The 22,656-nt window shown below is 40.2% G+C and overlaps 1 protein-coding gene across 2 annotated transcripts in view; it reads right to left on the reverse strand.

Moving 5' to 3' along the window:
* Positions 1-15,428: 15,428 nt before the first annotated feature.
* SEMA3D (semaphorin 3D) overlaps positions 15,429-22,656 on the reverse strand; it is a 216,972-nt gene continuing 209,744 nt past the window's right edge. The window contains exons 18-19 of one of the 2 annotated variants that reach the window (XM_038562869.1): positions 16,819-16,935; positions 15,429-15,470 (exon numbers count right to left, since the gene is read on the reverse strand). In XM_038562869.1, coding sequence (XP_038418797.1) covers positions 15,444-15,470; positions 16,819-16,935 — 144 coding nt within the window. In that variant the 3' untranslated portion in view covers positions 15,429-15,443. Of the gene's footprint in view, positions 15,471-16,818; positions 16,936-20,959; positions 21,343-22,656 lie in introns of those variants that run through there. The other variant, XM_038562870.1, reaches the window with a different exon arrangement.

A 22,656-nucleotide genomic window follows, 5' to 3' on the forward strand; every position in this document is an offset into this window, starting at 1 on the left:
AAACTTTCTTCCCCGCGGTCCTCTTTTGAGGTAAGCAGGTGGGTACTTTGGTCACATATTCATTACGAGATACCGAGAGGATAGTCTGTAGCTAGAAATCAAAAGTATGCTCAAGCTGGCTCAGAATGTTCTCTATTATGGAATTGTTCAAATGCAGACTGTTTATAGATGCTGATCCACAAAGGAAATCCTTTCCTCTTGAAGCAGTCCACGTACATTCTTATTTCCTATTCAGAGTTCTCTATATTATACACCCTACAGAGAGACTGTATTTAAATGTGGTGCATTGAGGGCTTCCTAGTCTGTAGTTTAGGATCAAGTTACTAAAAATGAGACTTTCTATCACCAAAGAAAAGGAGAAAAGCTCTTTGATAGGAGTTGCAGTGAAGCATTGACATTCATAGATACGTAGAAAAAAGGCGATGGCTTTGTAGTGCTCTGTGTCACCGTAATGTCTGTTTAAAGAACTCACTTTCGGGATAATGTTGAGACCACTCAAAAATTCTACCATCATAAAAAACAAATTGCTTGTCAAGCCCACAAAGTAGAAAACCCAGTTGACTCGGGGAGTAAGAAGGAGAAATAATTATTGAAACACAATTCCAAATGCTTGAGAACCGCATATCATATTTTGTCCTGGGGGTCTCTGAAGGACTCAGCTGACAATAATGCTGTTGCTAGCCGCTGTGATACTCCCACAGCGTCGTTTAGTGTTCTCTCATCATTAAATAGCAGACATTTTGTAGAATTGATAAATATGGTCTTCAACATTAACTAAATAATCCTCCCAATAGCCTGGTAAAACAGATGGAGAAAATAAAACAGAGAAGTTGTTAAGGGGCTTAACTCAGTCCTCAGAGACAGCCTGGTGACTTAGCCAGTATTGGACCTCCCTAGTTTCAGTTTATGACACCTTCTCTTCCATTTTTTACTTATAAATAGCAACCAAGTCTCCAAACCCCAACCCCTCCACCCCCACTCCCTCATGCTTGTCTTTAATTCTTCCCATTTAATCAAGAACAGGACACAGTACTGCTGCAAAGGGGATTTGTAGCCTTGTCATGTTTACATTTTTAAAATGTGTACACTCATAAGCATCAAAATGGCTTCTAATGAGACATTTTGAATGGATAAATATCTTCATTTTTAATTTTTTTTCAAAAGACCGAATTGCTTTGAAGCACATTGTTTCTATCGGCCTCTTGCTCCTTGATGCAATCAACTCTTCTATACTTACACAGAATAAGCTCACATATTTCATCTTTTCTTGGTGACACTTTGTTAGCTACTAGAGGAGCCTAAGTGAATATGAACTTGGTGCCATATTGAAAGAAACCAGGATGGGGAAGGCACACGATGACTAAACAAATAATAGTGGTCATAGTAATGCCAATAATTCCTGGGAGTTTATTATGTTCCAGACACTGTACTAACTATGACTCACTTCATTTGATCCTTTGATATAGGAGCTATTTCTCTTCTCATTTTTTATAGACCATGGATCTGAAGCTTGCCAGGTTAATGCCTTTACACACAGAATCCATGTAAATAACTAATACCCTGCTCTCCCATTCAAGGTCATCAAACAATCTTTTATCACTTAAATTTTTCATATAATTTCTCCACATGGAGCTTGTCTGATAGTTTTAGTTACCAAAATAATTAATACTTTTCATTCTGGTTTATATTTTTATGATTTTTCTTGGCTTGAATTCCATCCCCAAGTCTAATCAATTCTGGGTCAGTGACAAATAGCATTTCAGAACCTGCAAAGTTGAGAACTATTTTGACAATTATTTTTAGGTCATGCTACCATGTCAGTTTTTGTGGTTTAGTGGTTTTTCTCTCAAATACCAGCTGATCTTTGGAAACCTTCCTGAGTTTTAGATGGATGTGAATGCTACTTTTCTATTGCCCTTTAAAAATATCCCTACATTGCTATATTTATTTTTATACCTTATTCATATGATCTCCTTCATTTTCAAATGGTAAATATCTTAAGACAGAAACTAAATCTTGCTAAATTTGGATTCTTAAGGGTCCAAGTTCAGTGTCTGGTATACCCTAAGTCTCAACATTTGTTTAATTGAATTGAATTTTACTTTCTTAAGAAAAGGCCTTTATCTATGAGGTCTTTAACTTTCCTTTGCATTACTTAGTCACTATTTTTTGTTTCTGTAACTCTCCTGTGTTTATTTCTTCTTATCTCAGAGGAGTCAAACTCCCACCTCATTTTCTCACATGGCCCTATCAGTTCTGCACTGTTATTGCTATTGATCTGTTTTTCTCCTTGACCAGTAGTCACCAGTGTCTATGTTCTCTCTCAGAAGCTTTCCTGGCTATTTCCTCCTTTCCAGTTGATTATAAGTTTTAGTTAGAATTGTCAAAATTCCTCCCAAAGGTTACAGTATGACCAAAGGGGGTGGGGAGAGTAACTTCATAGTAGAGAAACACTTTCGGACCCAGAGGATCAACGTCAACATCAACAGTGGTAAATCATATTGAGAGCATGTACATTTGATGCGATAGGAGAAAACGGCTCTTAATTTCTGAGATCTTCCTTCCAAGAATGCATATCCTCAGTCTAACTATGAGAAAAAATACCAGGCAAATTCCAATAGGAAGCAATGGATAAAATACCCGACCAGTATTACCAAAAGTTCCGACGTCATTGTTTTCCAAATGTGTTGGTAGGGCTGTGCTCCTTGCAGAGGTTCTGGGAGAGATCGATTCTTGAGTCTTCAAGTTTCTAGTGCTTGTTGCCATTCTTGTGCTTGTAGATGCATCATTCCCACCTCTGTGATCACATTTCTTCTCCTTTATTTGTCACTTATCATTGGATACGTATCCAATTGGAAAAGGACATTTATCATTTTCTTCCCTGGCTGCAGAGTGTAAGATAGATTGATGCTTGTAAAAGGACAACTCCAGATATTTTAGGTCTGAAGAGATGTCATGCAGCATACGTATGTGCTCTGTGTTTTGAAACCATATCATTAAGTTCTCAGGATTGAAAGCTCACCCCCATAATCAAAGACAATCTCATTTGAAGACCCTTAAATTAATTACATATTAATTACATATAAAAAAACCTATTTCCAAAGAAAGTCACATTCACAGGCATTGGGGATTGGGACATGGAAATATATTTTAAGGGCCACCATTAAATGGATGATCACTATAATCATCAAAAATAGAATGGGGGATGCCTGGGTGGCTCAGCAGTTGAGCATCTGCCTTTGGCTCAGGGCATGATCCTGGAGTCCCCTGATTGAGTCCCACATTGGGCTCCTTGCATGGAGCTTGCTTCTCCTCCTTCTGCCTCTCTCTCTCTGTCATAAATAAAAGATCATTAAAAAAAATAAAACAAAAACAAAGAATGTTTGAGAAACAGTGACAACCAAGAAGAGTCTAAGAAGGTACAACAAGTAAATGAAATATGGTATCCCAGATAGGATGCTAGACTATAAAGGACATTATATAACTAAGATAATCTTAATAAAGAATGGAGTCGGGATCGCTGGGTGGCGCAGCGGTTTAGCGCCTGCCTTTGGCCCAGGGCGCAATCCTGGAGATCCAGGATCGAATCCCACATCGGGCTCCTGGTGCATGGAGCCTGCTTCTCCCTCTGCCTGTGTCTCTGCCCCTCTCTCTATCACTGTGTGCCTATCATAAATAAATTTTTAAAAAAATTTTAAAAAAAGAATGGAGTCTAGTTAATGACAATATATCACTATTAGTCATTCATTGTAATAAATGAACCATCCTAATATAAATGTTAATAGTGGAAATTGGGCGTGGGATATATGGGATCTAAAACTATTCTAAAAAACTGTTCTAAAATACGAAGTCTGGGGGATCCCTGGGTGGCTCAACGGTTTGGCGCCTGCTTTTGGTCCAGGGTGTGTTCCTGGAGTCCCAGGATCGAGTCCCACATCGGGCTCCCTGCATGGATCCTGCTTCTCCCTCTGCCTGTGTCTCTGCCTCTCTCTCTCTCTCTCTGTGTCTCTCATAAATAAATAAAATCTTAAAAAATTAAAATAATAAAATATAAATAAAATAAAATAAAAAACAAAGTCTGCTCTAGAAGCAATTCTACATTTAATATTTTTAACAGTTCCATTGGATAGAAATACAATGCAAACACATGTAATTTTAATTTTTCTAAAAGTCAAATTTCAAAAAGTACAAGGAAATAGGTGAAATCAGTATTAATAATACATTTCATTTTATGTAGCCCAATATATCCAAACATTATCATTTCAATAAGTCACTGATATAAAAATTAACATATATTACAATCTTTTTCTGGTAGCATGTTTTCTGGTAGTATTTTTATGTTTAGTATGTTAAAGACACAGGTGCCCGACAACTCTACAATCCGATAACAATACTGTAGACAACACAAACAGTTAAAGTGGAATGTCTGCCTACAAAAACAATGAACAACTATTTTATATTGTTTTAGCAAATGTAAATTTATATTTAGATGAGTCAGAGTACATAAAATTTAAAACTCAGTTTGTCCAGCATACTACCACGTTTCAAGTGTAAATAACTACTTGTGGCTAGTGGCTACCATACTGAAGAGAACAGCTCCACATTTTCCTTATTGCTTCTTTCTTTTCTCTACTACATAAGTAACTATTTTCCCCCAAATTACTGCTTTAACATAACAATAATTTATTATATCTCATAATTCTTTGAGTTGACCTCGTAGTCATTTTCTGGTCTTGCTTTATGTCTCTCACGCTGATGACACTAGAGAGCCACTAAGGCTAGAACATCAGTTGTGGCCATGTCACAGGTCTGGCTCCCTGGCTGGAAGAGCTAAAAGGCTGGGCTGAGCTGGGATCCTGGGATGGCGAGTCCTCTGTCTCCTCCAGGTGCTCTCAGGCCCTGTCCCTCCATCAGTGCTCTCTCCATGTGGTCTCTCCACGTGGTCTCCCTAACACAGTAGCCACTTAGTGCATGGTGGTTCAGGGCTTCCGAAGACTCAAAGATAGAAACTTCCAGGCCTTCTTAAGGCTTAGATCTGAGACTTGTACAGTGTCATTTCTCCTACATGCTGCTGTTTAAAGTGAGTCACAGAGTCAAGGTGAAAGGGAAATAAACCAGGGCATCAATACCAGGAGGCATGGCGATGAGTGCGCTTGAGTGTTGGTTAAGCTTTCAACAAGTATTTCTTTTACAGAGATCGTCGCTGTTAATTCTCATAACTGTGTACTATTATCTCAAAGTAACAGAGACACAAAGAGGTTAAGAAATATGCCCAACAAGGTTGCCTCATTAAGTGGGGAACCCGGGATTCAAACCCATGCAGTTGTTTTGATTCCTGAACCTCTGCCCTTTCTAGTTTAAACGCTAAATTTGTTGACTTAAATGACTTCTAAGAACAAAAAGAAAGTGAGAGAGAGGGAGAAGGAAATGGGCCTACAAAGCCACGTTTTAAACTCCTGATGTTATGTTCATTATGTTTACGGACGTTCTAACTGAAACCTTACAGTCCGCATTAATTACACTTGCTGTGAAAAGATCTCTCTCTCACTCACGCTTGCTCTTTCTCTCCTTTCTACAAATAATTTATGGTGGTTGTGTGAAAATTTCTGCCAGCTTTACATAACCTTTGTGCTTAGAAGCCTCAGTAAGACACATCTTTATCTAACCACCAGTCATTCGGGGCCTTAAATTCTTTCTTCTTCTTTATAATCACTGGAGACTCATCAGTGACATTGGTAGTTTCATGTAATATAATATTTTTGCATTCCATGCTTCGAGGGAAAGAAATAAACTGACAAACTAACGACCTCAACGTAATTGTCATTAACAAAAAGGTTACAGTGTTCTCAGCAGAGCTGGTAATCACTCTCCATCTTACTTTGCTCTGAACTCTTTAAACATAACAAATAATCATGCTTTATTAAGCACCTGCTCAATGAATTTAGGAAATCAGAGTATGGTGACATTAAATCCTGACCTTTGACTCCCCCTGTCAGATGCCAGAATGATTATTTCTACTGGATCTTGGTCTGACATCAGGGAGCAATTGGCTAATCCTTATTATCCAAACTTGCTCTCTGGTCTCTTGCTAATGCTCATCTTATTCTGTGTCTTAGATCTACTATGATTTATTCACCATGTGGAGTAACAGTACCTCCTTTTATCTTCAGGGGAACAGCATCTATATAATTTTGAGCCCTAGTTCTCAAGGGAATTCAGAGGAAAAGTTTGAAAACTTAGAAACAGGCTTTTACCTCTGCCCTCTGTCTTCTTTCCTAATATAGAATTTGGACAAGGGTATCAGTATAGAGATGTGTGGGAGGAAAAGACATTGGGTTTAATTAGTGGGGGCTTCTCACTTCAGGAGTAAATATTGGAATAACACCACATTCAGAAAACAGAATTATGGATTTGATAGCTTTTCTGAACAATTGGCCTAACATTTGTTTTGATATATAGTCACTGGGCCATTTGTATTTTGTAGGGCAGCCAAAGTTGACATTGTCTTTAAATGACAAATATGATGAAGCTCATAATTGTGAATAATGTCAGCCCAGATTATATACAGAGTGAAGTGTGGAGGGAAAATAAAAGTATTTTGGTAGACCAGACAAGGGGGAGATTTTGGTAGAACAGACAAGGGGGAGAAAACCTGGGGAAAAGATGTATTCCCATGAAAACTATAAGAAAAAGTGAGAGTTGCATTAATTGAACATCTGTTAAGTGTCAAGCACTATGCTGGGTATATTACAATAAATTGGAAAACCAAGCAATAATAACCCACAAAATGGAGCAGAACAGAGAGAGAGAGTAGATTAGTAAGAAGAGAACAACAGTGAAATAATGAATTTATATCTAGGATTTGCTTATAAAAAATCTGAATGTAACTTCTATCTCAAAAAAAAAAATCCCAAAATAAGGCATAGCAGACCTCTGCACCATCTGTGAAAATTTAAGTGGGGGCAGGTAGCCTTTCTCCTACTTCTAGGCAATTTATTGAGCTTTATCAATCCTACAAGCTCCCCAATGTCTTTTCAATTTATTCATTCCCTTTTTGCTGAAGTTACCCACAGTGTTTCTCCTGTTTGCTGCCATGAACTGGTTCGCCATCACAATTGTAGAAATGTTGTTAAGCCACGTGTCTTAATTCTGATTCAAGGAAGATGATCCCTTTAAGGATTCAGGATGAAGGCTGCTAAATAAGGAGTTCAGGGTCAGTACCAGTGCAATTGCTGAAGAGGAGAGGGGGAAAAGATAGAGGATAAGAATATTCAGAAGACTTTAATGAAGAGCACAGGGTATATATCAGGGCTAAAATGAGAAATTTGCTAGAAAACAGAGTTTCTGAAGGAAACAAAGAGGAAGGGTAATTGTGATGACCACGGAAGTAGCTATGAAGTCCCTACCAGCTTTTTGTTTAGTATTGTTCAATACTGATTTTGTTTGTTTTATTTTCTTCTCTCCCCCCTATAAAGATTTAAACCTGAAACTCCAATAGGAAATACTCTATTTAGAAATTATAATAGAAGAAAATAATTAAAATAATTAAAGAAAATAATTAAAGTAAAAATTGAGAGTAGGATGGTTGGATTTGCCAGAAAGATAGAAAAAAGATCTGAAAATGTCGGGTCTCAGTAAAGGACCTACAGAGTAAGAGAAAAAGATGAGGAGCTATTAAAAATGTAAATGGTTGGTTGACATTTGCAATGGCCCCAGCAGAAAAATTGACTATTTTCAACTTGACCACACTGACTATGCAGTAAGAAACTTACTAGAGATACTCAAGACACAGAGAACTGAGCTGAGCTATATACTTTTGAGACCTACTTCACTCATGCACTTTTTTTTTAGTGTTAATCTTTATCTTAGCACATTCTCATAACACATATTCACTCAAACAGTGCATTTAATTAACTAATTATTTGTTATTACTATTATTATTAATTATTATTATTATTATTAAGTCTCGAGCTAATAATGATGAAGACCCCTGAAAATTTGTGATCCTATGGCTTAAGATGCTAGGGGTTCTAAAGAACTGCATGTTAATAGGACAGAGACTAAAATTGGTAGGCTGTTGCTAAAGATATTGTACTGTAGAGAAACGTAGGATACAGGCAGGCCCTTAGCTCCTGTGTTCAGCTGTTCTCCAGAACTGATCATGCCCATTGGAAAATGATAAGTAGTAGTCTGCTAAGTGGATTGTTCAAGCCAAGTGCTTCCATACCTTTTTCATGGCACAGTAGGCCTCCAAAATGTTTAGCAAGCAGGGATAAACAGATGTGGTTTCTTGAGCTGGAAAAGACTGACCCCTGGGATTCCAGGCCACCCCATATCTTAAGGGATGCTGAAGGGGTATGCAGTTGAGTTTCTGGTACTGCACATGCCGTGGATCATTGCATAGGAAGCATCAATATGATCTATGAAAACTTCACTTTCAATATATTTTTCTTAGGCCTCATACTAGCTTATTCTGACTTTTGTGTCTCTGGACAGATGAAACTTTTTTGGGGTAAAATTGTTTCCCTTCATCTAGGTGGATGTATATCCCACTTAGTAAGACCTACATCTTGGCACTAGATATGCAGGCTAGATTCACCTCCTACTCACCCACCCCCTGGGTGGGTTCTCTTCACAAAATTTAGTTGATGTTTAAAAAACACAGAAGTTAGGGACACTGACCCCTTGCATAGTTGAAAATCCAAGAATAACTTATGACTTCCCCAAAACTTAACTACCAACAGCCTACTATTTATTAACTGGAAGAAGGTCTTAATGATAACAAAGTCAATTAACACATATCTCGTATTGTACCCTTAAAATAAAGTAAGCTAGAGAAAAGAACATTTTATTAAGAAAATCATAAGGGAGAGAAAATACACTTACAGGATTACTGTAAAAAATTCACATATAGTTCAAACCCACACAATTCAAACCTGCGTTATTCAAGACGCAGCTGTATATCCATTCTGTGTTTTATTGTCCTTTTATTCAACAAATTGTATTTAACTTCCAACCTGTCACTGATTACTGTATACACCATGCAGATCTGCTCCTATGAAGCTGTCCTATGGCGTAAATGTGTGTTATAGGTATCTGCACTCTGCCCAGGTTTGGCTACACAATTCATAGGATAGCCCCCAAGTATCTCATTGTTAGATCAACGATCCCATGCACTTTAACTTCCACCTTGTGGTTTTCATTTTGTCTAAGAGATATTACTGGGCTTGTATCCCGTTTACCTCCAAAATGCAATAATATGAGGGGAAATCCCAAGTGTTTTTTTCCATGCTATTCTTTAAACTTATCCCAGCTGTCTAGATATAACAAAGACTCAAATTTCTAGGAGTCTTCAATAATAGACTTTAGTTTTCTGCAATGATGTAGCTTTTCCTTACATGTGTATCCTATTGGTAATTTCCATGGGACAGCAGGGAGGGAAGGGCAGTTGGTTTGGGTAGTAGCCATTTCACTCTTATATGGAGAAATGTATGTGATTTCTAAAGACTGAAAGCAAAAAGGTATATTTTCCATAATATGTATAATTTTTTAACATGCAAATGGTTGTAATTTCTGCAAAATTTTATCAACCCAAAACTCAGACTTTTCCCTTTCCAAATGAGAGGGAAACAGATGGTGTAGTAAATAGACTTAAAGATGTTCCCAGTACCCTTCAGTAGAGGAGGTCTCAGGCTGCCTCCTGCTGTACGTACAGCCCAGCTATGTAGACTAGCTAAGAGATGACCATTTAGCCAGTTTACAGACCTGCTCATAAGGAATGATTTCATCAGTAGAAATTAATCTGATATTATTCTTCAGACTGTCTTCCTCCTCTCACCCAGAAAATCCTTATCACTGACCCTTGACTGCAATGAATGCGGAGCAAAGGAATGAAGGCTCAAAAATGTTGTGCTCAAAAAAATGTATTTTACAAGTGAAATAAGTCCATACTTTCTGCATCCATCAGTGTCTAGTAAAAGTGGAATACTTTAACATCTTTATTTCTGCCACTGCTCACTAGTTTAGATGAAATTGATAAAGACTGATTTCTTTTTAGCTGCCATGTTATTTAAATGCTTTCTGAGATACAATTATGTATGGACTTTAAAAAATGAGAAAGACTTTGGAAAGTGGCTTCTAACTGTGCGTAAAACTGACTTAAAAAATGGGATCCAAGTTCAGTTAGCCTTGTTAAACACATTGCTCTCCCCAAAAAAGTAAATTGCAGCTTTAATTTATTTAGAGTCTTTCATTTGCAAATATGCATGGCAAATTTAAAAAAAAGTATTTCCCAAATATATGTGATCAATCAACTCCTTTTTTTTTTAACAACGTACCTATTAAAATAGTTCAAAAAGCACTATTTGGGAAACACATCTATACCAACTTTATCATTTTCACAAAAGAAATCTGGCAGAGAAAATCAAAGTGATGTGTCCATAATCTGTTAGTGTCAATTCCCAGAATAGTATCCAAGACTCTGGTTTCCAGGCTTCTTTCCTGCTACATTGCACACTTCAAATATGTGTACATACCGCTACTAGATGATCATTAAACCTACATCTTTGTATAAAATTGTATTGTCTCTTTATTATTTTAGAATATATTAAAGACTTGTTTTATTGTCTACTGAATTCGTAGTCCAGTGTATAATCCTAAACTGTCGAAGCTGCTGTGTTTTATTCTTTGTTTATACTTAACTATCTTGCCAAATACATATGTATGCCTTTGGTATAAATCAAATGATATAAGACTGATAGGAATCAATATAAGTTGGATGATTTTGTTTAAATCTTTTACTATAGCAAAATATAGTCAAGTAGTTCAAGTTGGCCTATCATGTTTCCCTTCATTGCTGTAACTGCAAATTCAATCTGAATCTAATGTTTATGTATCTACTGCATATGCTTAATAAAGAATTGATTGAGGCCTCTCCTATAAATATGCAGTTTTGTTATTAATCAAGTTAAACATTTCAATAAATACAGAACATTACTATTTTATTAGAAAAAGGTATCAGTGATAAAGCCTATTATAGGAGCACTTAGCTCAGTAAATAAGATTAGGGTGGAAATGTAACTTTTAAGGATTGAGTCAAGGGGGAAAATAATAATGTTTTTATGTGAAGGACTTACAGAATCCTCTGGAGGTCTTAATAAGCTATGTGGTAAACTGAACAATAAGAATACTTTTACCAAACTGAAGATAACTTAGATAATAAAATCTGATTATTGCCATTACTAAGAGCTGTTATTTTTAAACCAAGATAAAATTTGGTTTAATTTACCCATCTTGTACATTGTCATCATATTTTCACAGTGAATGTATTTATGACTATTTATTATAAAAAATAATTTTTAATTTAAGTTTAATTTGCCAACATATAATACGACACCCAAGTGCTCACCCCCTCAAGTGCCCTCTTCAGTGCCTGTCACCCAATCACCCCATCCCCCCACCCACCTCCCCTTCTGCAGCCTTTTGTTTCCCAGAGTCAGGAGTCCCTCATGGTTTGTCTTAAAAAAAAAGAATTTTTGATTCTATTATCATAAACACTTATTCTAGAAAAAAATATATCAAATTCCAATGGAAGTTTACCTGTACATGAAAGGAACCTACTTCTTTTTCTTTCTTGTAACTCAGAGGTATGGGTTTCTGGGTCCTTGAAAAACCTGATACCATGCAGTATACAAGGAAACTGATGCTTTTTTCTTCCGTCTCCAGGTACATTGGTCCTCAGCATGTGTTTTCCTCTCTACATTGTCAAGACCTTTCTTTCTTCAAGTTTTTTTTAACTCTCCCATCTAAGGACAATTTTAAAATAGCCCTAGCCTTTAAGATTCCCTTTCTCTGGAATCAGACTTTGGTTTTCAGCCCTATAAAGAATCCAACAAAAAGATACTACTACACACCTATTAGAATGGCCAAAATCTGGAACACAGACAACACCAAATACTGGTGGAGATATGGGGAAACAGGAACTCTCACTCATTACTGGTGGGAATGCAGAATGGTACAGCCACTTTGGAAGACAGTTTAGTGGTTTCTTACAAAACTAAATTTATTTTTATCATATGATCCAACAAATGCTCTTCTTGGTATTTACCCAAAGGAGCTGAAAACTCATAGCCACACAAAAATCTGCACACAGATGTTTATAGCAGCTTTGTAGATAACTGCCAAAATGTGAAAGCAAGCAAGATGTCCTTCAGTGGGTGACAGATAAGTAAACTCTGGTACATCCAGACAATGGGATATTATTCAGCACTGAAAAGAAAGTGACTATCAAGCCATGACATACATGGAAGAAACTTAAGTGTATGTTATTAAGTGAAAAAAGCCAATCTAAGAAGGCTATAGCCTGAGTCCAACTAGATGGCATTCTGGAAAAGGCAAAACTACGGAGACAGTGAAAATATCAGTGGTTGCTGGGGGTAGTGGGTGGTGGAGAGAAGAGAAGAAGCAGAACACAGGAGATTTCAGGGCAGAGAAAATGCTCTATGGAATATGCCGATCGGTATACATTTGTCAAAACCCATAGAATGTATGTAACCAAGAGCGAACCCTAAGGAAAGCTATGGACTTTGGGTGATTGTGATGTAGATTCATCGTTGATGAAAAACGCACCCTTCTGATGAGTGATGTTGGTAACAGGAGAGGCTGTGCACGTGTAAGGGCAGAGAGTACCTGGGAGGCCTCTGTGCCTTCCTCTGCATTTTATTGTAAGCCCTCAACTCCTCTAAAAAATAAGGTCTTTAATAAAAAAATAATCTATATCAGAAATTCCTAATGTAGTGAATTTCCATCCTGACTCTATACATATTTATAAAAATAATGTGAAGTATAAGCTATTTGAGACATGACACAGAGCTCTTTGAGGAGAAAGGCAATATCAAACTCATCTTTGTGTCCTCAAGAACTGAACAGGATCAGGATCTTCCAAGTAATCGGAGTTTGTTATAGTTTTAGTGAACAATAGATGAACACTAAATTAACACTCTTAATTTGCAAATGATAGTATGCTTCAGGATATAGCAGTTTGTACACAGCGTGACCAAGCATCCTGGTTTGCTTAGGACTAAGAGGTTTCCCAGTAGGTAAGACTGTCTGTGCTAAAACCATCCTAGGCATAGAAAGGTTTGTCAACATATTTGTACACAGGACATGTGAGACAGAGAAGGGAAACTAGAACTCTTCACTAGATCGAAGGAAGGTAAGGTCTGCTTCGGTAACCTCCCATGTAACCCTTCTTTCTTGATTTATTTATTTTCAAGCTCCCCTTGACCAGGGACTCTTGACTCAAGCTACTTCCTACCCTGCCACTTCTCTTTCACTTAGGTAAGGCCCCTTCATAGGACACAGAAATCCAGAGGGGAAGTGCCCTAACCAGCTCTAGCCTCTAATACTCTTTTTCTTCTTTCTGTGCATTGAAATTCACCTAATTTATTCTATTTCTTCAGAAATTATACTCGTACTGTAATAAATAATGCTGCCATACATTCTAATCCCTGTTTACATACATTTACATGTTATTCATTCAACGAATATTTGAGTTACTGACTTTGTGTTAAGAATTGTTCAAGACCCCGTAGACAGTATGAAAAAACAGAATAACAGCCCTCAAAAAAATTACCCATGGGGCTCTTGGGTGGCTCAGCGGTTGAGTGTCTGCCTTCAGCCCAGGGCGTGATCCTGGAGACCCGGGGTCGAGTCCCACACTGGGCTCCCTGCGGGGAGTCTGCTTCTCCCTCAGCCTGTGTCTCTGCCTCTCTCTCTCTCTCTCTCTCTCTCTCTGTCTTTCTTTTCTTTTTTTTTTTTATTTATTATTTATGATAGTCACAGAGAGAGAGAGAGGCAGAGACATAGGCAGAGGGAGAAGCAGGCTCCATGCACCGGGAGTCCGACGTGGGATTCGATCCTGGGTCTCCAGGATCGCGCCCCGGGCCAAAGGCAGGCGCTAAACCGCTGCGCCACCCAGGGATCCCTCTGTGTGTCTTTCATGAATAAATGAATAAAATCTTTAAAAAAAAGAATTAACCAAAATAAATGAACGACAGCTGATGTCAGATTTGGGACCAAAATGGAGAGAGGGAAAATTTTGGATGTTGCCATCTGCCAAAGCAAACAATACGAGGTCACATGTTCAGATATGCTTCTGTTGCTTTGAGATGAATGGTAAATCCTGAAAGTGACAGCTAACAGAAATTTTAGCATAAGAGTTTAGGAGAAGAGTCTTAGTACAGATGCCTATTTGGGAATCTTAAGAGTAGAAATGGCAGGTAGAGCTGAAAGCATAAAATAAATTGCCCATGGAAAATTATAGTCACAGTGAATCCTTACATTGCATTATGTCATGATATTGGTGTTATCCTCAATTTACAGGTGGGCCACAGAAAGGATACATAACCTTCCTCAAGTCAAACAGTTCTCAAATTATAGAGCATGGATGTGAACCGAAGTGATATGGCTTCAGATAAATGAGAGTCTTCCCTGAGGTATGTAATAATTTAAGAACTACACAAGATAAGAAGCTGGAAAAGACTTTAAGAAGAATGGCATAGTAGAAGCAAGAACCAAGAGAGACTCATGTAAAGTAGCAAAGATGAAATTAATTTGATGTCAGTTATCAGTGCCGGAGGTGGTAGATCAAATAAGAGAAGAGTAAAAAGTATGGTCACCTTTGGGTCACTGGTTATCTCAGCAAAACGCCAGTTCTTGGTGATTTGGGAAATATGGGGAAGGAGAAGAAATAGATGCAGAAATTGTAGTAACTTTACCTTTAAGCACGACTATACAAGAAGAGATTGGAAGAGATATGACCAGAGAATAAAACTGAGGAAGAAGTGATGTTGAAAATAGGGAAAAGAAGAAGAACTGATGTAATGAGTCCTTGGTGAAGACAGAAATGGATGAGACCCAAGAGTACAAGTGGACAGGTTACCTTGAATACTAAGGTACAGTTAAAGGCCTAAGAAAAGGTGCAGGTGTAATAGAGATAAGAGGGAGGTGGAAGAAATTTGGACCTGGTCAAGTTTTTTCCTTTGAGAAATAAAAGATAAATATATTTTCATTTTATTTTTTTTAAAGGAGATAAATGGCCTCATACTTAGAAAATACAAAACCTACATTTCTAAAAGTAGAGATGCTGAACATCATGGCAGATGAGTAGAAGCAATGGTTCTTTGGTCAGAGGAGAGTTTGTAATGCAGTGTATTAAGGTGTCAAGACGACTGTCAACTATACCTGGGAAAGAGTAGACTCTTTACCAGAACTTATGTTATTTTGAAAAAAAAAAAAAAAGATCAGTGCTAGGAAGATTTCCTAGGGATGTTTCACTTTGGTTACCTTAAAACAGAGAGTCTCGATCTTCGGTGATGAAGGGGGAGGAATGAGGTCTCCACTCACCCAACGGCTTTAGCTCTGTCCTTCATGCTTTCTTGCCTTCAACGTAATCCCCCAGCCGCTGTCCCCTGGATGTAAGAAATACCAGCCTTTTCTTTACATAGTGGCTTTCATCCCTGTTCTTACTGGGTCCCTCCAGCTGAGGATTACTTCTTCCCCTGGAGCAAAAACCTTTGCTGACCACAACTCCACCGCAGTTCATATAATTCTCCCTGTCGAAAATCCCAGCTTCAGATGTTTTTCTATCACTTCCAAATCAATCTCAGAAATTGAGTGCCACCTTTTCGGCCTTTCTTTGCTTTCTTTCAAGACTTTCACTCAGTTCTCATGTCAATTTTCTACTGTAAGCTCTACTACTGTTGGGGTTACTGATTCAACCTTCTTTTTAGTCTTATCCCACTCTCATTGCTCTTTTCACCAGCCTTCACTTCTTTACTTTGCTTCTCTTAATTCTCGATGGATCACAATCTCTTAACATCTGTTAGATGTGGACACACTGTGTGTGTCTACAAATGGTTATAATGCACAACTACACATGTACTTGATACCCACTCCTCAGTGCATGGGTTCAAATCTACCCAGGAGAGGTATGTGTTAGGTCAAATGAGTATATGGTTGAACATTTCTGACAGGCTAAATTGTGGAGACACAGCCAGGAAGTGTATTGTAAAAGTTCTCCTAGGCGAAAAGAAATGATAGAAATCATATGGGAGATGATTCCAGAAAGAGCAAGAAATAAATCTCTGTCAAACTCCTAGCATACTGAGATCTTTATAAACAACAACACACTTTCCCATGCACTTCTTGCTTCTTTTGCCCAGCCAGATTAATTTCTTACCTCAGAGATCTTCAAAACAGAAAAAGTCTGAATGATGAGTAAAAGTTGTCTACACAGGCACACACACACACACACACATCTGAAGAATTTAGACCCTGTTTATAAAGAGATTATTGTTCTAATGGAATATGTCTGATCCTATTGGTTTAGGGATCTCTGCACTTCAACAATGACATGGAAATTTCCACAAAGAGGTCTGAGAGTGAAGAAAAGATACAGTTTAATAAACCTGTGTTGCTCCACTTTCTTATAATATTGGATGGTTATATAGTATATATTAATCTACAATGTGTTCATATAATAAATATGTCTAAAATAAAAATTTAATAGGACACAATTTGAGATAAGAATATTGGTGGAGTGATGCCAGGCTTCTACTCACCAGACATTTATAAATTGGAATATCACTAATCCCTACTCCCTTTACCTTTTATTTTTATTTTTTTCTATTTTTGCTCCTAGTCAAAGTCTTAAGACAGGCGTTCTCTGTAGTTCACTGCTTTTATAAATACCCATGCTAGTAACTGCCTGCAACTTCCTATTGGAATCTACTCTTCTGTGTGCAATCAGTCCTGTACCTTGGTCAGCATAGAACACGCAGATGCGGTTCTGGAGTGAAGCACAGCTGCGTCTCCTGGTAGTGTTACCTGACAAATGTCCCAATCACAGACTCGCCTCTCTGGAGAGAAAGCAATCTGCACCAAAAAGAAAAAATGGAATTGAGTCCTTTGAGCCTCCAGAAGCGGCTTTCTGTCTAACATGCCTTGTAAATGGAGCCATAGGTCATTACGTTGTACAGACAGCATCACTCTTTACTTCTACGCAGAAGAGCGGTAACTTCTGACCAACAGACCCTTTCAGATTCAGCAAAGAGCCTTAATTTGAGATTTATTTGATACTCTAGAAACCACAATTTTTTTAGCTGACAGGCTAATGCAAAAACACAAAAGCAACTAAATATCTCTAAAAGGGAGGTCTTCAATTTTATGAATGTGAATGAATAACTAGAATGCTATTGACTGATTTTATTAAAGTACATAATTGAACTTGGTGCCACAACTACCACCCAGTTCATTCCACACCATCTTCTAACTCCATGATTGTGTTTTCTAACTCTACAGGAATATATTAGTTTGGAAAATCGTAAGAATGAGACATCACCTCAGGCGAAAGAGAACAAATGGTTAATAATTCTTACATGGCAACATGGAAAATTACTATAAATGTTCTATTATTGTCATCTAAGAGTCATCCTAAGTATAATTTCTTGACTGTGATAATGTAACATATGGCTGCTTCTAGAACAGGGTTTATGGGCTACCCTTGAGAATCAGTGCTTGCTTTTATCAATTTGCAGCTGCAGCACAGAACGATTCAGAGCCAACCAACTTGGGTTCAAACACAGTGTCTGCCTGCATGTGGCCTCGTGCAAGTAATTTATTCTTATGGTGACTCAGTTTCCTCATTTGTAAAGTCTGGATGAAAACAGTACTGGTTTCACAGGAAGCTGTGGGAATTAAATGAATTAATATTTCTAGAGCATTTAGAACTGGCACAAAGTATGTCTATGTTAGTATGAGTGAAATAAAATATCGCTGGAAAGTTCATTTAATCTCTGGAATTCCGCATCTTTTCATTAGGAAATATAGATTAAATTAGCATTTACTTTATTAGGTCATTAAAAGAATTGCATACAGGTTGCATTACGTAAATATTAACTTCCATAATGATTAGCTATTAATAAACAGAAACAAAACTAAACCTCCGTACAGCAGTAAGGAGAACACTCATTAGAGACATTTCTAATTTACAAGCGGGCCAAGAGTCAGGATTGCTGTTATTAACCACTTGGAATTCAGAATCAAACAGCCAGGATGTGACTCTTGGTTCTGCCACTTGTTGGCTTTATAACATCTGTCTGGACATTAGGTCACACATTTATTCTCTGCCCAGTCTCAGCTTCTTCTGAAAACTGTGGATAATAATTCCTAAGTCTAAGTGCAGCCGCGGGCATTAAGCGAGGCCACGTCTGCGAGGCAGCCCGCGCGCTGGATACGCACAATAATTGGTGGCGTAGTAACTCCCAGTTTTGTTGTGTTCCAAAGTCTGAAACTCAAATCACATTTTCCCCAAGAAGCTACCTTTCAAATTGTGGCCAATACCTTGGGAAAGCCCACGTAAGTGTATTTCACTAAAAATGAACACAGCAGCAAGCCGACAGCGAGACCCAGATCTGAAGTCCTCAGGTGCGAATCCTGCGCTGCGCTGCGCTGCCGTGCCAGGGCGCGGGCCCAGCTCCGCAGCGGCGCCCACGGGGAAGGAGGGGGAAGGATCGCCCCGCGAGGGCAGCCGCCGGGGCCGCCCCAGGCAGCCCCCGCCCCGGAAACCTCGGCGAGGAGGCTCGGGCCGGCGGAGTCCGCGGCTGAGCACCGGCCGTCGCGGGGCGGTCGCGGGGCGGGCAGGGCCGCCGTCTGCGCTCCGCCCTCGCCTCCAGGCCGCCCGCGCCCTCGCCGAGCCCGGCAGCGGCCGGTGGCTCTCCCTCGGCCTCCCAGCCTCGACCGGGACTTGGGGCCACACACCTGCTCTCCATCCCCCGTCCCTACCCGCCCTGAACCCCGGGACGTCGGACTGACAAGCCTCTTTCTGACAAGCTCCCCCAGGCCCTCTTCCCGACCACACTCTGACCTCGGGCTTCAGTGTCCATCCTGCACGCCCCGCAACGCCGGGTTTCCTAAGAATCCGGTCGAGTCCGTTCATCGAGACTCTCCCACCACCCTGGGACCCCAGCGCGTCCTCATCCTGCACCCCCCCTCGTGTCATTCGGTGACCCCGGCCCGCCCTCCCCCAGAGTCCTGCTAGGTTGGTTCAGCCTTTTCCCCCTCTTACCTCTGAGGTGTCCTCTTAGGAATATTCTCCCCAGCGACCCTCTCTCACCGGCTTGCCCATGGTAAATTTGGAATTGAGCCCAGTTTTTCTTTTTCTAAATTTCTATAGAGGTTGTCTTTAACTCAAGACACACAGTCCTACTACTTCACTGCTACGGATTCCTTCCGCTTACCTATACTCCTCCCTCGCTCCAGTAAGACAAGAAGAGGACAACCTCTATCTTCCTTTTGGTCCCCTCACACCATCACATTGACACTAAAGAGGAATGAACTGGAACCCGATCCAGGTTGCCAGCTTGGCAAGAGACCCGCAAACCACTTCTCCATGTTGGTTGCTCTCTTGGGAAGATAAAGCGGAAAACAAAGGACACTTGTCTCAATGTGTGTGGCGCCGAGCTCCTTTGTAGGTTCCTCAGATACACAGCTGTATCGTGGAAGTCTCAAACAATTCCCTACATTCCCAGAAATAAGTACTTCTGTATTTTTGTTACTTAGATCATTTGTATACCTGATATGTAAAAACCTGTTGGATACATACATTTACAAATAGCTTTAATTTACATTGTGTCCAAAAGAGGGGAATGTAGTTTGTTTTTTTTTTTTGTTTGTTTTTGTTTTTTTTTTTTTAGCAAATAGTTCTAAATGTGGCTACAGCTAGGAATGTTTGTTTTTCAGGCATGGGGACTTGAAAGCTTGATTTCTTCTGCGAATTACATACATCATTCTGGGTTCAAATTAAAATCAAAACTCCTATATGTCACTATTTCGTTTTTTTTTTTTATTTTTTAAAAAGATTTTATTTTATTCGTGAGAGACACGGTGGGGAGGGGGAGTAGAGGCACAGGCAGAGGGAGAAGCAGGCTCCATGCAGGGAGCTCCACGTGGGACTCGATCCTGGGACTCCAGGATCACACCCTGGGCTGAAGGCAGGTGCTAAACCGCTGAGCCATCGGGCTGCCCAGTATTTTGCTTTTAAAATATATAACGCATCTTTTTAAATTTATTTTTATTTTTTTAATTGGAGTTCAATTTGCCAACATATAGCATAACGCCCAGTGCTCATCCCGCCAAGTGCCCCCCTCAGTGCCCATCACCTAGTCACCCACACCCCCCGCCCTCCTCCCCTTCCACCACCCCTAGTTCGTTTCCCAGAGTGAGGAGTCTCTCATGTGCTGTCTCCCTTTCTGATATTTCCCACTCATTTTCTCTCCTTTCCCCTTTATTCTCTTTCACTATTTTTTATAATCCCCGGATGAATGAGACCATATAATGTTTGTCCTTCTCCGATTGACTTATTTCACTCAGCATCACACCCTCCAGTTCCCTCCACGTCCAAGCAAATGGTGGGGATTGGTCCTTTCTGAGGGCTGAGGACACCCCGCTGTATACAGAGCCCACATCCTCTATCCATCACCTGTCGGTGGGCACCGCGGCTCCTCCCACAGTTGGGCCACAGTGGACATCGCTGCTATATAACGCATCTTAATAGTACCTAAGTGACCGAAATTTCCTTTGCTGCGTAAGAGATCAAATGTAACCAATAGATCTAATCCAATCACATTTTCAGGGTAGAAAATGGACAAAGAACAATGTTAAAATTTTGGTTTGCTTTTATTTAGCCCTTGACTCTAAAGGTCTAGTAGAAGATTTCGTTTAACACTTACATGCTCTTACGTGTAAAACAAACAGGACAAAACTATGGCAAAAATAAAATATCATTTACCAAAGAATATCTGTCAGAGAAATCTATATTCTTATTTTTTTAGAAATCTATATTTTTGACTATGCTATGAACTTAAATCTTTCAAGTTTTCTTTAAAGATTTCTTCAAAGTCCTTGTGCTTAAACAAATCATCCATTACAGATTACATGGACCTTCTCTCTATCAGTTTAAATCATGTACTTTGTGGCATTGAGTCCACCTGAATCAAAGAAAAGCCCCAACGACATGAGTTTGTAACTGTTGTTTAAAACAGACGAACATTCAAAATGAAAATAGACCTTCATCAATTTACCAATTTGATTTAAAAGGAAGCACATGGTGTAGGAATTTCTAAAAATGCTTCCATTTGGTGGAATTTTTTTTTCTTAATAGTTCCTTAAAGAATCACAATAATTTTGAGGGAAACTCTTGTTGTTCCACAACACTTGTTTAAGTCGTTTTCAGTCACTAACCGCGGCTAACTGTAGAGAGGTAGTTCTCAGGCAGTTTGGCTTCTGTGGAAGAAATAAGGAAAATTCATAACTTTGTAAGCTTTTTAGTACTTGGGAAATACCTCACTAAGGTACAGAGAAGTGCATGAGTCCCTAGGTCAGGACGCACGGATCCCGCCTTGCGCCCGCAGCCCGCAGTCGGCGGCCTGAGCACCAGGCTGGGTGTCAGGCTGCCCACGGGCGTCCTTCGAGCCGTCTCGACCCCGTGTGTGATGCCGACACCGCGAGCCCCGGCCGCAGCTTCGCAGCTACACCCCCCACCCCAGACGCGGGCCCCCAGGCCCACCCGGCCGCCTGCGGCCACCTGCAAGCACAGTGCTGAGCCCCTGGAGCTAGGGGCCCTGGGCCCACTTGCGGCCACCTGCGGCCACCTGGAGCCACCTGCAAGCACAGTGCTGAGCCCCTGGCGCTAGGGGCCCTGGGCCCACTTGCGGCCACCTGCGGCCACCTGCAGCCACCTGCAAGCGCAGTGCTGAGGCCCCGTGTGCTAGGGGCCCCCAGCCCACCTCTGGCCACCTGCGGCCACCTGCAAGCGCAGTGCTGAGCCCCAGGCGCTAGGGGCTTCTTTCCTATAGTATACAGAGGAGAGAGTCTAGTTTACGTAGTGGGCACAAGACATTAACGCGATAATAAAATAGAGCAAACATAGCAACGCACCGTGATAAAAGCTGTGGCTCTGGCGGCCCCCGAGCCCCCGACGGCGGCCTCCGAGGCCCCTTGGGCGACGGGGCGGGGGGAGAGAGGGAGTCGCAGCGAGGGGGCTCGCGAGGCAGCCTGGGCCCCGGGGCACCTGCCGGCTCGGCGAGGGCGTGGCACGGGTCACCTTGACGGGCGTCCCCGCGCCCACGGAGAGGGACTGCCCATGACGGACCTCGCTGGACCTCCTTTCTTTTTTCTTTCCTTCTTTTTTTTTATTTTTTATTTTTTTTACTTTTTATTTTTTTAAAGGTTTTATTTATTTATTCATGAGAGAGAGAGAGAGAGAGGCAGAGACACAGGCAGAGGGAGAAGCGGGCTCCATGCAGGGAGCCCGACGTGGGACTCGATCTCCAGGATCACACCCTGGGCTGAAGGCGGTGCTAAACCACTGAGCCACCCCGGCTGCCCCATTTCCTTCTTTTTTTTTTTAAACTTTCATCCACCCAGTTGCAAAACATGGAAATCGAGAGGTCATTTTTTCACTCTGTGTTTATTTCTTATATGAAAATTTGATGAGAATTTCATTCTGTCATCTCTCTGCTTAAAAATACCAAGATGTCCCCCTCTGCCTACAGGCTTAACTCCCTAGCCATTCTGAACCCTAAAATTCCTCATAAT

The sequence above is a fragment of the Canis lupus genome, chromosome 18 (assembly GCF_011100685.1).
Source record: "Canis lupus familiaris isolate Mischka breed German Shepherd chromosome 18, alternate assembly UU_Cfam_GSD_1.0, whole genome shotgun sequence".
NCBI classification, from domain to species: Eukaryota; Metazoa; Chordata; class Mammalia; order Carnivora; family Canidae; genus Canis; species Canis lupus.